At 38.8% G+C, this 16744-nt stretch overlaps 1 protein-coding gene across 10 annotated transcripts in view; it reads right to left on the bottom strand.

Annotated features, from left to right (window-relative positions):
* The window catches only part of TTC13 (tetratricopeptide repeat domain 13), a 76853-nt gene that overhangs the window by 22859 nt on the left and 37250 nt on the right, over positions 1-16744 (bottom strand). For 7 of the 10 annotated variants that reach the window (XM_032242341.1, XM_032242343.1, XM_032242340.1 and 4 more), the window contains 7 exons: positions 15224-15340; positions 13778-13888; positions 8121-8203; positions 6014-6155; positions 5573-5747; positions 3840-3996; positions 73-203 (listed from right to left, as the gene is read on the bottom strand). In XM_032242341.1, coding sequence (XP_032098232.1) covers positions 73-203; positions 3840-3996; positions 5573-5747; positions 6014-6155; positions 8121-8203; positions 13778-13888; positions 15224-15340 — 916 coding nt within the window. The remainder of the gene's footprint in view (positions 1-72; positions 204-3839; positions 3997-5572; positions 5748-6013; positions 6156-8120; positions 8204-13777; positions 13889-15223; positions 15341-16744) is intronic. The other 3 variants (XM_032242347.1, XM_032242349.1, XM_032242348.1) reach the window with 1 other exon arrangement.

Raw genomic sequence — 16744 nt, 5'->3', positions numbered from 1 at the left:
AGCACAACACAGCTGAACCACCCTTTCTCTTATGCTGGGAATATTTTCATTTTCAGATAGTTTCCAGAATACCTCTGTGTATTCTCTTGTTTGGCAGGAAACCAGGTGTTTCATATTGCATCAGGGATCCCAAACGATCAGCCACACAAATCAGCTCCTGTACTTCAGGCTTATAACTCTCAAAATTCTGATGTAACACATCTCTGAAAGAAACATTGTATACATGATACGGACTTTTACAACAGACATTTGGTAATCCAATTCCACCTGAAGAGCAGTCACTTCCTCCACTGGAAAACTAATGAAGCAGTCTGCAACCACATAATCCTTACTTCAGTGCTTTGCGCTCAACCATACCCTAATTTAAAAGGGAATTTTTGGGACAGCATGTGCATAACTGCTATCACATGCTGGTTAGTAACAGTGGTAACTATAATAACTAGTGCACCATTCTGAAGACACCGCTTTCCATTATTTGCTTTCTAAACTTCTCCGGAATACATATCTGAATGGACTGCCCTTTTCAACAAGCAACCAAACCTCTGCCCTTTTTCCATTCCTCACCCCTGCCCAAGTTGTATTGGAACAAGTATACTTGGAATGACACATGGAAAGACTATTGTTTAGCTGCCAACCGGCTTGATGTTTTTATAATAAAGAATGACACTCTAAATTATAGGTTGTTCTGGGGATCTCCAAGACCATCCTCACTCACGCTCAGAAATTGGCTGGGAGGGCTCTGTGGACTTGGCACATAATGATACTCACAACAGTGAGTATCATTTTTTGTTTTGTCTCCATTTGTGATTTATTACAGCAGAAGGAGACAAAACAAAACCAGCAGAGGGAAGAGGCACATTGGGAGAAGTCTGGAGGAAGCGTGGCACAAACTTCCAAGGGTCCTCTCCCAAGGAAGTCGTATATGACACATTCAATTTTCCCGGCAATTAGTTGTGAACACATGTGTAAAATGCTGCCAACCACAAAAGCTCATGAGAGACTCAGTGCCCAGATTCTACTGACGTCTGGTTCTAGGTACCTTCTGCCTGTAAGTTCCCAAATTCCAGATACCTAGAAGGAAAGCAAGTGTTCAACAGAAACCACACTGTTTGAACAAACAGTTTAGGCACAGGGAACCACTCCTATTAGTTCTGGGAGTAGTAGGAATCCCCTTGAAATCCAAGTTCCCAGATACCAACCAAGGGTCACTCTTGCAAGCAGTCCTTTCCAAGGACAGCGGTCACAGATCTGCTATGTTAACTCTTTTGTGCATAGAAATATTTCTCAAAAAAGGAACGGTTAGAGAGCATCCATAACCTCTATGAGCAATCAATTTTCTTTTCATTATTTTTGATCATGTAATAGTTGAGACACACAGAAAACACAAAGTCAAATTACCAGGCAGATCACTAGGTCAGGAGTTTGAGACCAGCCTGGCCAACACAGTGAAACCCCATCTCTACTAAAAATACAAAAATTAGTTGGGCGTGGTGGTGGGGGCCTGTAATCCCAGCTACTCAGGAGGCTAAGGCAGGAGAACTGCTTCAACCTGGGAGGCAGAGGTTGCAGTGAGTTGATATTACTCCACTGCACTCTAGCCTGGACAACAGAGCAAGACTCTGTCTAAAAAAAAAAAAAAAAAAAACCTAGAGCAATTAAATGCAGTTGTATCTACTTCCCTGCTGCTTTCCTATCCCATCCTTCTGTGTCCCAGTCAGTGAATACTTACCTTGGAATTTGTGCTCCTGATTTCCTTTCCTTTTTAAAAAATAGGTTTGTTACATATAAATATCCCTAAACAATATACTCCACAGTTTTGCTTATGAGCTTTGGGAGAAAAAAATGACGTGACAGCATAGCCTACTACTGACTTGGTGCTTTTATTCAACATTACATTTTAAAATTAATTCACATTGTTGCCTGGGTAATTTGTTTATACTGCTGTATAATATTCCATTGTGTGACTGTATCACATTTATCCATTCTTCTGTTGATGGACATTTGGGTTGATTTCCAGTGTTAGTTGTGAACAAATACTGCTAGCAGACTTGTACAAGTCTCTCCTTATAGATATGTGCACAAGTACAAAGTTATCTGAATAGGCACAGAACAAAATCTCACATTAAGTATTAAAATATCCAACTTTACTAGATAATGACAAACTGCTTTCCAAAGTGGTTGTAGCCACTTATACTCTCACCAGGAGTATACAAGTTCTCCATAATCTCCCTTCTGACCAATATTACTAATATCAGACTTTGCTATATTTGCCGATCTCGTGGCTGAAAACAATCTCATGAGGTTTTAATTTACAAACTGAAGTATCTCTTCATGGTTGTCATTCATGTTTTCCCCATGGTAAAATTATCTGTTCATATCTTTTGCAAACTTTTCTATTGGTTGGCTCTGACTTTTTAATTTGTAGTGATACTTCATAAATTTGGACACTAACCTACATTGTTGCCTGGGTCATTTGTTTATACTGCTGTATAATATCCCATTGTGTGACTGTATCACATTTATCCATTCTTCTGAATGGTCAAATTACATAATTTGGTCAGTTTTGTAAGTTTGCAAGTATCTTCACCCAATTTGGGCTTATTTTTCTTTTCTTATGGTGTCATTTGTTGAGCAGAAGTTATTGGGTTCAATGTAGTCCAATTTATCAATCTTTTTGTTTCAGATCTATGCTTTGTGCTTCTTATGAAATCCTTCTATACCCCAAAGTCATAAACATTTTCATTTATAATTCTGCCCAAAGTTTAAAATATTTTGCCATTCATATTTCAGATTTTCATCCATTTGGAATTGGATTACTATGCCATCACAAATGTTAAATTTATTTTATCCATAAAATAAGCTAACTGGCCCATCCCCACATCTTGACCAGTCCCACCCTGATCTATAACACAGCTTTACAATTATCTAAGCTACCTATTCTCTTCCTTTAGTCCACTTGTCTATCCCTGCACCAATACCATTCTGTTCATTACTATATTAAGTTTTGCTATTTGGTAGGATGGGAACCTTCCCCTTCAAACCTGAATTCCACAGAATTTACAGAATTCGCTCAACGAGTTCCTCAAAAAAACTTAGGATTTTGAATGGCATTTTATTAAATCTATAATTAATTTGCAGAGAAATGGCCTATTATCATTGAACTTCCAATCCATAAGCATAGTATTTCTCACCATTCATTTGTTTTATCTCAGTAACTTTATAAGTTTATAATTAAGTTTTGTTATCTCCATGCAGGTTTTATACATATTTTGCAAGATTTATTTCTAAGTATTTGTTACTATTACAAATGATATTTTTGTTATTTGTATATAGAAATGCAACTGATTCTTGTATATTGATTATAAATAATGACCTTGCTAAACTCTCATCATTTCCTTTGTAGAAAATTATGTGATCTGCCAACGACAGCTTTCTATTTTCCTTTCTAATCCACATCACTGATTTCTTTTTCTTCTCTCTGTGCACTGTCTAGGACTTCTAGTTTACTGTTACAGAGAAGCAATGATTCTGGGTTTTTTTGTTTGACTCCAAATGGTAATGGTAATGTATCTAACACTTCATTAGTTAAAATGATGTTTGCTATAGGTGTTTTTTGTTTTGGTTTGGTTTTAGAGATGGGGTCTTTGCTATGTTGTTGTGGTGCAATGAATGGATGCTTATTCACAGGCACAAGGTTAGCATGCTTAATTGAACTCCTAGGCTCAGGCAATTCTCCGATCTCACCCTCCCAAGTAGCAGGGAGTGGTGTGCCACCATGCCCAGCTTATAGCTCAGCTTTGAGAGATTAAAAAAAAATCATATTCAATTAAAGCACTTACTTTATGTGGGGTTGCAACCCTGGCTGCTCTTCATAGTCTTCTATGAGGAAAGGCAGATTTTTAGCCCAATGGTCCTTAAAGCTTCCAGGCAGATCCACATCAATGTTATATTCCGTAAGTGGGGTATCAAGGTGTGCATGAAGATATCGAGAATATTCTGCAGAAAGAAAATAAGATCTGATACATCTAAATACTGCTAAAGAAACTTTCTTATGGCTAGCTGCCATATAAATATTTTGTAACAAGCTGTTATGCAATTATAATAATTCTAAAAGGAACTTCTAAATTTTAGTAATTCATGATTAGTATATGATACAGGTAACCTGCCACTGACTTGAGATAACAAGGTCAAATGTAAATCAGTCAGTCTGGGTCTACTTCGGCTAACTTTTAATCACCTTTCCAGGAAAATCACCAAAAATCTCATTGTTTTCAATTCCAGAGCTTGAGAATCCAAGATCAGCATCAGATAGAGCCTGGTACTCTGTCAACTGGTATACAGATTAATTGAGCATATGATTTCACCAACCGACTGATGGACTGCTGCCGACTCTATGGAAGCAGTGCAGGAAAAAACCAAAGTACAGAGTACCTGCCCCTTCTGTCTATAATTCGCAAGTCCAAGTTCTATTGAACCAGGGAAAAAGGAAATTGTAATTTAGGGTAAAGAAAGATGCTGTCTAATAGGTAGCCCCTAGCTACCTGGCTATTGGATACGTAATGAGGTTAGGGTGATTAAAACTGAGTTTTAAATTTGATTTAATTTGAATTAATTTAAACTTACAAACTGATACTTGATTCAGTCATTAGAAAACTTCAGTATGTTTGGAACAACTTGCACACATGAACCTACTTTTTCAACTCTAAATATAAATTCTAAATTCAGATCAAGTATTTCTAATGAAAATTTAACATCCAAATTGAGATGTACTGTAACATAAAATATACACCAGATTTCAAAGACTTAGTACAAAAAATAATGTAAAGTAGCTAATGAATAGCACTTTCATATTAATTATATTATATATTGAACTGATATTTTGGTTATACTGAATTTAAAATTATATATTATTAAAATTTCACTTCTTTGTTTTTCGTTTTTTAATGTGGCTACTACAAATTTAAAATTACATACACAGCTTTTCACATTTTTTTTTCTTTTGGACGGTCACAGTATAAAGGGCTCACAATAACAAAGGAAAATGTGGGCTTTAATAAATAAAAAACAAAATGTCTTCAGAGACAGGAGATGGGTAAGTAAAACTACAACTAATAAAAGGGTACCTGCAAGACTTGCTTTCTTCCTCACCTCATATTTCTCCAAAATATATGAGAATTTTGACATAAAGGATACCAAGTTCACATTTAACAGTAAGAACCTCACAGAATGTCAGCTTCCTGCCCTTTCTGTATTCTTGGATGAGATGTGATTAGACACAAATACTCCAGATGCTTTTGTCACATTTAGTTCAAAATATGGTTTTTTGACTTAAGTAAAAAATTTTTAACTTTAGAAAGTAAAAATTTTAAAAGTGGTAGAAAACGCATTCGACTGGTCTCTCGAAGACATAAACATCTAGTCTCTGCACGAGCACTGACAAGGTGTGGTTGCGGACAAGTCATATAGCCTCTTTCAGACTCCCCTCTTTCATATGGAACACAAAAGAGTCAAGCAATATGATTTCTACAGCTTGAGCATGAAAATCCAACAATTCTGTGATTTTCTGACTTACCTCGGAGATACTTCACTTTAAGATATTCAGGGCTAGCCTTCTGGCCTGGGAGAGGGTCATTCAGCATAACTTTTGTTTGTGCTTTTATCCCTTCATAAAACTGTCCCATGGCAACATGGCTGAGGCCTTTCATATACTGGCACACTTCATTATACGGCTCTAGCTGCAGACACCGCTGAGGACAAAATGCTGCATTAATATTAACACAGTTTAGAAAAACTTTGAAATGCTTTATTCTTTACTCTGGAATTAGTTTTCCCTCCAGGTAAATCAGACCTGTAAACCAGTCTACAGGGCTGGTTTGGGCAATGATTTCTTCTTTTTCTTTTTGTTGGAGTATAAACATTATTCTCAGTCCCCCTTCTCTGTTCATTTCACTAAACGTCACTGAAGAATAATTCAAGAACTCCAATTACAGTGTTCTTATTTATGGATGCTTACCTTAAAGTTCTTAAGGGCTTCCTGTAAGCTGCCGTGGTGGTAGAGCATCATTCCCCGGAGCTGGAGGGTTTGCACATGATTTTGGTTGAGCAACAATGCCTTTTGAAAGCTCTCTGTGGCTGCTTCAAAATTGCCCAGTTCTCTAGGTATTTATTACGAACACAGTATAAAAATTACAGGAAACACACAGAATAAGCTATCCTTGGAATTATGGACCAAAAGGTAAACAAGATACCTTGCTGGGGGTGTTCCTTTTGCTACTTTTTTATAGCCTCTGACACATTACATTACGCTTACTTCTAAATCTTAGCGGCTTATAGGATAACCACAGAGCTCTTGAAATTCTGTGAGGAAAATTCATCTCCTGATTTCCAAAGGCAAATGCTTATTCAAACCCCTCTCCCTGATTATTCATCATGAGTTCCAAACCTTAAAAAACCATGTGGAAATTTTAGTATACGGATAAAAACATAGTTTTCCTTTTTGGAAACAAGTATGCCAATTATTATCATACATGGTTTCAACATTCTCAGTCAAATTCATAGACTTAAAAATGCACCTTTTTTTTGTCATCGAAGGTACTTCACTTAAAATCTCGTAAATCATTATGTAATTTAGAATTCTGAAAAAAAGAAGTGTATTTTAGAATTGTAACCATTCCAGAATGGAAATGGTTGTTATGGATCAGTCTGCTTTTTATTTGCTTTTTAAATTTGTTTAGAAACCAGGTCTCACTGCATTGCTCAGGCTGAAATCAGCCTTCTGGGCTCAGGCGATGCTCCCACTTCACCTTCTGAGAAGCTGGGACCACAGGCACATGCCATGGCGCCTGGCTGATCATTCTTTTATATATTACAAAGAATATAAGTAACCTCAAAATGTTCTATACATCAATTCTCTATAAATGATGAATATTTAAAAAAATATAATTTCTGCTTATATTCATACAGCACTTTACAAGGTGCTTTCCAATCTGTTTTAAATTTCTGTTCAATAATTCGGTGAGACAGGAAGCATGAATATCATCCCTGAAACCCCAAAAAAATCCAAACACACTTTTTCCAACTCAGTATAAGAGCTTCTCAAACTATCCGACAAATAAGCTCTTGAATTTAATTCTTCCTGAATAAGGTACCTAACAAAGGGACTTTCTGTTGCTATCTTTCTTTTCTAGCTTTTGTAGCACCTTTACAAGTGAGAAGCCAGAAGCTCAGGGAAGTTAAGCACTCACACCCGCAAAATGACCAAGGCAGAACTAAGTCATAAGCTCCTTCACTCATGCCATCTTATCTCCTTTTCATAACAGAGTATAATTTTTTTTTGAGATGGAGTCTCACTCTGTCACCCAAGCTGAAGTGTAGTGGTTCGATCGTGACTCACTGCAACCTCTGCCTCCCAGGTTTAACCAATTCTCCGGCCTCAGTCTCCCAAGTAGCTGGGATTACAGGCACCCACCACCATGCTCGGCTAATTTTTGTATTTTTAGTAGAGACGGGGTTTCACCATGTTGGCCAAGCTAGTCTCGAACACCTGACCTCAAGTGATCCGCCTGTCTCACCTTCCTAAACTGTTGGGATTACAGGCGTGAGCCACCGGGCCTGGCTTGCTTTTTTTTTTTTTTTTTAAACCCAAAAGTTACAACAGGTCTATTCAGGCCAATGCATGCGGTCAGGAAGCCAAGTTCTAGTTACAGCTTCTCATTCTCAACAGACGTACATAAACTTTTCCATCCTTTCATTCTAGGACTCTTCAAAGAGATCATAGGAAATGTACCTTAGTTACTATCAAGAAGGTAGCAGCAGCAGCATCTATACCCCAATAGCTTATAATGCCACCACTGAAAACAACAACCCTTGAAGGATGAACATTTTCTAGACCAATACATACACTGAGGTTAAGAGAGAATACTGTGCATCATGACATCCTCTGATATGGTTTTTTCTACGTTTCAGAGAAAATATCAACAAGTCTATACATACTTGTGCAACTCAAAATACCCATCTCCTTTGGTTAAGAAATACTATTTCTTTTAAAATATTATGTGAAGCTATTTTGTCTCCCCACTCTTCACCCTCCCTCCTACCCCAACTATTATTATTTTACTCACCTATAGGCCTGTCCTAGACTTTTATATGCATCAATAAAATCAACTTTCTGCTTCAAAGCTTCTTTGAAGGATTCAATAGCTTCCTGTAAAAAGTGCACAGAAAATTATTTCATTTGCATAACTGTTAAAATTGAGTTTCACTCAAATCATAAAAGGATTTAAATATATATCCTACATAGTCTCTGACAGGTTTTATTTTAAATAGGAGGACTTTTAAAGAAGAGAGGCAGAAAATGCAATAAACTATAAGTCAGAAGGATTTAATTTCAGTAAACAAATGCAGTACTATGAAAAATAAGAGCCTTAAATTTCTCCCCTTTACAATGAGAAATTGGCTTTCCATTTTATCTACTTTATTACTTGCTATTTCATTAAAACTTTGAATACTAATCATTTCACCTTCATATTATTAATATCTTGTCCTTAATTAATAAAGGCCCTAGGACAAAAAGTAAGCCTAACTGCTATGTGAAGTAATTCAAAGTGATCATAACTAGCAACATTTAAAATTGAACCAATGAGAGACAAAAAAGGAACCCCAGTGTGAAACTGTTTCTAAAACAAGCAAAAAGGCTCCTAGATTCGCCATCTGAAGGACTCCCATGATCTACACGGAAAGAGGAAAAAGTAAAACAAAATATAACAACAACCTTAAGCTGGAGGTATTTGGGGTTAGCTTCTGTCAGCCTAACACCAAGTCTGTGGCTAAGGAAGTGAGAACCGCTACACAGGCACTATGCTTTGGGAAGCTATCCTTGGAAATGCGTGGTGTACTTGGGTACCGCCTAACTCCCTCTCCATCTAGGAAAACTACTAATAAAATGTATGATTATATTTAAGTAGAAACCACCTAGGCTTAAGCCAGCATTAAATGTACTTTTCACTGTGACTTATACAATGTAATAAAAAAACTATAAAGACATAGCTTACTAATGCTTTTCCTAAAGAAAATACATATCTTACTAAAGTTACCTGCTATAAAGCATTCATGATCTCTCATAGCTTTAATGCAAAAGACTTGACTTTAGATAATTTTACACCTGATTAGATAATTCACAGAAGAAAACTGCTGAAGATGTCACATACCCTGCACATGGTAGGCACTCAATAAATATTTAATGATTTGGGAAGGCACACAAAATTGTTTTGTAAAAGCAGTACAATCCTAACTCTTTTCAAAAAGGCATTCATTCCCTGCACCCCGATTTTCTCTGGAAGGGAGACAGCAGGACAAGAGAGGCTGGTGTGCAAACTCTTCAAAGGTAACAATGGGACAACAATCTACCAATTAAGGACTCCTGCTGAATATCTACTGTTAGGTAGAAAGATGAGAATGGATAAACTTTAACATTTCAGAAATGTTAAAGATCACTTTTAGTTAGGCTTCTGGCCATGGTGTAACCTTGATCTTTTAAGATTTTACCACTACATTCTTAATTCAGTAAACATGCATTGAGTGCCTACTATGTGCCAGAGACAGCGTGAGGTACAGGGAGGCAAGGATGAGCCAGTCATTATCTCTGTCCTCTAAGAATGGAGTCTAGTTAGAAAGCCAATTGTGTCACCAGGTTACTGGAATACAAATTAAGAGCTACAATAGAGATGTAAGTCTCTGGGAATGAAGAGAAAGAAACCACTAACTGAGCCTGGGGTAACAGAACAGGCTTCAGGGAGGAAGTGACAACTGAGTGGGGTCTTGGAGAATGAAAAGGAATTTGGTAAAGAAAGAGGGCGCTTTGCAGAGGGCAAATAGTACTGTACAGTGGCACAGATCATAGAAACAGGAAATTCAGTGAGGCAGGAGTGCAGGGTGCATGGGTGGGTGCAGGAGAGGGAAAAGATAGGAGACCAGACTAATGTGGGAAACTGGGCCAGGAAAAGAAGGGCCTCCGGGGCCACGCTGTGCAGGCAGTGAGGACTAAGGGGCTTCACATAGGTGCATGACCTCAGGAAATGTACTTTTTAGAGATGATTACTACAAGCAGCAACAAAGACAAACTAGGGAGGGAAGAGAATGGAGACAGGGAGCCCAATTAGGGAGCCGCTGCAGTAGTTGGGGCAAGAGATAATGAAAGCTCAAACTGAGAAAGTGTCTCTGAGGAGAGACAAGAAGGGCCCCTCAGGAGACATTTTGAAAGGCAAACTACAACAGAGTTTGGTGGCTGCCTGGGTATGGGAGGGAGATGAGGGATAAGAAAGGGTAGGAAGCTTTTAAGCTGAACAGCCTGGGTGGGTGGCAAGAGCATTAACCAAGTAAGGAAGTAGAGGAGAAAGGGCAGCTGCAGGTGGGGGTGGGGTGGGGTGGGAGGGGATAACGAGCCCATCGGGCGTGTTAAGGCTGGAGTGCTTGTGGACAGCTAGGTGGAGACGCCCAGGGGGCTGCCCACTCCACTTACAGCATGCTTGGACGCCACAGTTCTTCAAAGTCTGATTTCTCTTCAGCTTTTAAGAGTCTTTGGTTTCGGGGTTCCTGTCTAATCACTGCACAGCTTTCTACCTCATTCTGCCAAAGAGGGGACATAGTAGAATCAAGATTTTAAGGCGTTGGGAACAAAGAAACTGCGTTTGAATGAATCAATCTCTAAGCATATGGACTGGCTCTGAATAAATTTGCTTGGCAAATGCCATCCCACCACTTTCAGTCCCCATCTTTCTTACTAGTGGACGGACAACCACCACCCTAGGGCTGTTCCTTATAACTAAGAGAACATTCTCAGGTAACTCTCAAAGTGAAGGCTGGTAAAAACAGGTGCTCAGGATACATGGTTTGTGAAATATCCCTTACAACATAGATAAAACGATGGGATTCAACAGAAAAGTTTTTGTTGTTGTTTCCCTAGGAAGATACGAAATGCCTGCTATAACCCCTGAAGTGGATAGTTGTGAAATTTGTAATGTAACATTGCCTAATATACTTCTAACGTATTACATCATAAAGTAAATAAGCAATCACCCACTTAATTAATTTCTAAATTGCTATTGGCCAAGAGAGACCACCTTCAGGATACAAAGATAGCTCAAACTCATTGGTCCATTTAATACTTGTCTCTATGGTTAACAAGAGAAATAGGAAAATCTGGACAAAGTTCATTTATTAATTCAGCCACTTCACTACCAACTCAGTTTTCCAATCTGTATAACAGGGATACCCTCCATTTCTATACCTCATGGGGACACCGCTGGATGAATGAGACAATTAAGTAACCACTTTAACCTCCTAAGACAGAGGATCTGTAAAAACGCCAAGAAAGAGTTTCCATCTATTATACTTGCTGATGCTGAGCATGGTGAAAAGGACAGAAGGCCAAATAACTTGGTAAGACTAGTTTGCTGAGGGGCTTCTGATGCTCAAAATGAAAGCACTGTTTCTAGGTTCTTATCATGCAGATCTAAAGGAAATCAAACTGAATTGCAGTTCTTGTGCACTTCCTACTTTCTCTTTTCTCAAAAATTTTCATTTTCAAATACCACAAAGAGCCCTGTCCATGTTCCTAAACCTGGCTTTACAGTAACAATGTTAAAAGCGAAATCATTTGTTTGCATTTGTTTACTTTTAGAAATATTTTCAACCTCTTAATACAAATAGGTTGACATTTTTTGTATTTCTAATCTTTTCCTCCTCCATGAGATATCCTAGAGATATAATTCGAGTAGAGTGCTGAGGTTTGGAATTTTTTTAAATTTAAGGTGACTGTCAGAGATGACGAGAAGAACGGAGGGCAGATACAAAATAAACCGGAGAAGTCCATCTGTCAGCTGCTCAAAGCATGTTTTAAGAAATTGCTCTCAAAGCCTACAGCTGCCAGTCTGAATTCTGAGGGCTGAGAGGTCTTTATTAGGGGTATCCTCCACATACTTCCAAAAGGAATGTGAGGTTTATGAAATAGAATCTGCAAAATTCCTTTTGGTTTGGTTTTTAGTGGGACGGGGGACTTTTCTTTTAGAAAACTGTAAAACTTTAAATTTTCACAGATAAAATAATCTATAATAATTAATACTGGATTCCTGTGTACAGTTTACAAAGTACTTTTCACATAAAGTATTTTATTGAATCCTCATGATCACTCAAGAGGCAGAAAGTAGAATTGTTTCCGCTTCATAGACATGGAAGGAGAAACTGACTGTTCATGGAGCTTGGAGCAAGAGTTCAAACCAAGGCCTTTAAACACCAACTTCAATGCTCTGTCCTTGAAATTCATTTTTCCACTAATACGTATTGAGCACCTACTATGTGACAGGCACTGTCCTTAACACTAAGGGATTGAAATGTGAGGCCTTTTCACAGGTAAACATTCTTCCCACAACCCAAATATATGTATGTCAGATCCTCAAACCACTTTCAGTAATAAAATGTCTGTTCTTTCTGTCAGAATACACATCCCTGCCACACACTACTCAATTTCTTCACAGCCGTCAAAGTTCTTGTTAAGTACCACCTTCTGGGGCTCCTATCAGAATGAACTGCTTTTTGGCTGTGCAGACTGACTGTATTTTGCTCTCAGGCCCATCTGTCTTCCATCAGATAGCTTGGATCTGTCCTGTGTGAGAGCACCTACCATGGTGCCTGGCCTTGGGAGGCACAGAGCAGGCCCAGATGAGAGAGGTAGCTGCCCGTCAGGTTCCAGGCCCCCGGCTCCTGGCACAAGCCTTCTCACAGTGGGTTCCCCACACAGACTCAGGACATGGAATCGAGTGCCGGGGCAGAAGGAAGGGCCAGGCTGAAGGCCACATTTCTGCCCATACTATCGGTCAGTTCAGATAGCTTTCCTGTTTCCCTCTACCTCCTCTGCCCAACAGTCATGCGGTCATCAGGCGATACTAATACGGTCAGTCTCAGAAGGGTCTCCCAACCTGTTCCTGTGGTCTCTCAAGAGCTGGGTCAAGTTTCACGGCCACTGACCCAGACCCAACCAATATCACCTGGTCAGTCCTTCTGTACCTCATCTCCTCAGCCACCACGCTATCAGAATCTACATCCTAAATTACAGATTTGGTCTCAATGCTGGAATCTATGCATTTTGTCAATCTAGAATGGATAGCTCTTCTGGCCTGCAAATTTAAGTCAAAATGCTTAGCCCAGTACTCTAGGATAAGGACCTGCCCTCCACCAGCCTTCCAGCTTCATCTCCCTGCAGCCATACCCAACTACTTCCCACTCTGTGAACTGACCATGTTTTCGCCTGCCCGTTTTATCACCTAGGCTTTCCTCTCTGCCTGAAGGGCTTTTCTTCCCCCACCTCCAACACCTAATCCTACTCAGCCTTCCAGGTCCAGGACAAATTCACCTGTTCTCTGGAACTTCCTCTAACTCTGCAGTCCCAATGAATCTTTCTTATCTACATTTTCAAAGTACTTTGTTTATATTAGGTTCCTGAGTATGTTTACCATATGATAAATTACATGTGGAAAAAGGTTTGCGAACTGTATCCTCTATAAAGGTAAAGTATCATTTCTCCCACTTATTAACCTTTGATCCTTTCCCTCTCTGTTTCTCCCTCCAGGAACCCAGCAAACAGTAGGAGTTCAATAAAAAATAATAAACATGCTGATTCAGACTACCTTCTACATCAGACCAGCCATCAGTCAAACGAAATTCCTCCCACCCACAAAAGAGAAGCAGAGTCATCATATGGTACACATATGCACAACACTTTCACCTTCAGAAGTCCTCTGTGAAAGAAAGTTAAACCTTTGTATAGCATAGCTATAGGCTGGTTTTTGTTCAGTTCTAAGGACTGCTGAAAGTCTTCATGGGCTGTTGCATAGTCCTACAAGAAGGAGAGTGGAGGAAAAAATAAAATAGTATTCATTAGATATGTGAACATTTCCTTAATTTTGATTGGTAGAGAAAAAAATCTCAATTCATCCTCTGCCCTTTTTGGCTTTAAAGGAACATTTCATCACAATATATATTAGTTAAATGCTTATACTACTCATTCAAATAGTTGGAGTTTTTTAAGAAAAGCAATTGTGAGAAAAACTCACAAAGGTTTAATTTAAGCACTCTATCTCAACTGCAAAAAAATTTATCTCAAATACTGTTGAAGAAATAATCTGTTAGAGAAACTTCTGGGACTAGCATTTTATCACACTAGATATTTCCAAAATAATTATGCCACAGATTAACATTAAAATGTGTTATGCTGAGACTCTTCTAATATATTTTCTTTTTTTTTTTTTTTTTTTAGTCGGAGTTTCACTCGTTACCCAGGCTGGAGTGCAATGGCGCAATCTCGGCTCACCGCAACCTCCGCCTCCTGGGTTCAGGCAATTCTCCTGCCTCAGCCTCCTGAGTAGCTGGGATTACAGGCACGTGCCACCATGCCCAGCTAATGTTTTGTATTTTTAGTAGAGACGGGGTTTCACCATTTTGACCAGGATGGTCTCGATCTCTTGACCTCGTGATCCACCCGCCTCGGCCTCCCAAAGTGCTGGGATTACAGGCGTGAGCCATCGCGCCCGGCCAATATATATATTTTCTTTTGCACAGAAATTTGTTATTTAAAGTATGATAAGTCACAGAAACAATTGTGTGGCTTATCGTACTTTAAATAAACCATACTCTACTCACAAAATTACTGGCAGCAGGCTGCAATCCTTGATCCCATATACTAAAGCCACTCTGATGATAAAAGACAATCTTGTGAGGCTTGGGTCACTTACAAAGAGAAGCGGCAGTCTGGAAAGCCATGCTAGTTCAGGGTATGGTTCTTGGGTTGTGAAACCCAAAGAAATTCAAATTGTACCTCTAAGTTTAATAATCACATTGACAACATGCACACCTGCTTGCCTAGGATGGCATTTGCAAGAAAGATAGACATACAATCCACAAGCTAAATTTCTCTTTCTCTTTCTTTTTTTAAATGCCAGTCCAGAATTAGTTATTGCTGACAGCTCAAACAAGAAAATGTGTTTTTAGTACTTAATGCTCTCCGCTTAATGTTAATTTCAGCCAGAGAAAATGCTTTTATAACTCTAAGGACACAGACATATTACTAAACGGCCAAAGCCCAAATCCAACAAAGAGTCGCTTTCTGGGGTCCAGGGAAAAATCAAATCTTCATCATCATAAAAAGAAATACTTCAAGACAAAAATAAGTCACCTCTGATATGAAGTACAGGGTTCCCCGATGTCTGTACAGCCGTGCTGAGGGCTGCAGCTGAATAGCTTTAGTGAGGTCATTCACTGCTTCATTAATTCGTCCCAGAGGGGACAGGATCTAGAAATCCCAAACATGTAATCAGGAAAAATACCAGTGATCAACCCTAAAATCCCAATGTTTTTGACTCTTCAATTCCACTTCACCGTACTCCACTCACAAAATTACTCTCAGCAGGCCACAATCCTTGACCCCATATACTATGCAATGGGGTTCAAAGTCAACCAGCTGAGGTGCCACTAATCTTTGTCCAGTCAAGCAGGAGGCTGATGAACTATGACTGCAGCAACTGCCTTGTCACTATTTCACATTCTGGGTTATACCACATGTTGCTTTTCTTGTAATATGATTTTTTTTTTCTTGACTTCATCTGTTAAATCAAAATTTGGCATATATACACAAAGACGTCAAAATTAACCTGAAAGATAACTTTGAACCATTAAAATAGACAAATTATTGGACACAGATTAAAGTCCTCTATGGTCTTTAGCTCTGTTCTCTATGTAAGAAGAGCTGAATGACAACTTCTAAGATTCCAGACGCTCTTTAAACCCTTTTGTGTAACAACTTTTAACTCATGAGTCATGATCTACAGAGGAGGAGGAAGAATATCTGCAAGCCTGTTTGGAAAAGCTCTTTTGAGCCAGCAATCAGTTGTATTCAGGCAACGTGAAAATACAGAAGACAGTTCAGAATGCAAACGTAAACCAAAAAGACATAAGAAAATCCAAAATGGGTATCAGTATTCATGCAATCAAGCCCAAGCACTTTATCCTGAATAAACGTCCTTAAATTAGGGATTATTTTGTTGTTGTTTTAGAGACAGGGTCTCACTCTGTCACCCAAGCTGGAATGTTGTGGCACAACCATAGCTCACTGTAACCTCGAACTCCTGGGCTCATGCAATCCTCCTACCTCAGCCTCTTTAGTAGTTTGGGCTACAGGGTTATGCAATCATACCCTGCTAATTTATTTTTTAAATTTTTCTGCAGAGGTAGGGAGTCTCACTACATTGACCAGGCTGGTGTTGAACTCCTGGCCTCAAGGAATCCTCCTGTGTTAGCCTCCCAAAACTTTGGGATTACAGGTATAAGCCATCATGCCCAACCTATTCTGTCCTTATTATACAGGTTATTTCTACCAAATTTTACTGATTTCCTACTCTACAGAACTATAAAACCAGCAAAAGAGAGGATTCAGGCAGGCCTATCACTAATAGTATGCATGACAGCTCAGAAAGAGGAAAGAAATTGAATATATGTCTGAGAATTCAAAAAGCACAGTGGGCTGGGGTTGTGTTTGGGAAGGAAAATCATCCCTCCCTGGGTTATCAACCCCTAGGTGTCTAATTGAATCATCATACCCCAGCACAACAATCAATATGCATAATAATTAGTAACTTTAAAAAGTTAACTTATGTTCATCAAATATAGAGTATTTCAGAAATCATGAAAGTGAAAGATT

Source organism: Sapajus apella, unplaced genomic scaffold (genome assembly GCF_009761245.1).
Source record: "Sapajus apella isolate SASKATOON/1434 unplaced genomic scaffold, GSC_monkey_1.0 scaffold49, whole genome shotgun sequence".
Classification (NCBI taxonomy): domain Eukaryota; kingdom Metazoa; phylum Chordata; class Mammalia; order Primates; family Cebidae; genus Sapajus; species Sapajus apella.
The sequence above is the reverse complement of the archived record's forward strand: the minus strand, read 5'-3'. Positions and strand labels throughout refer to the sequence as shown.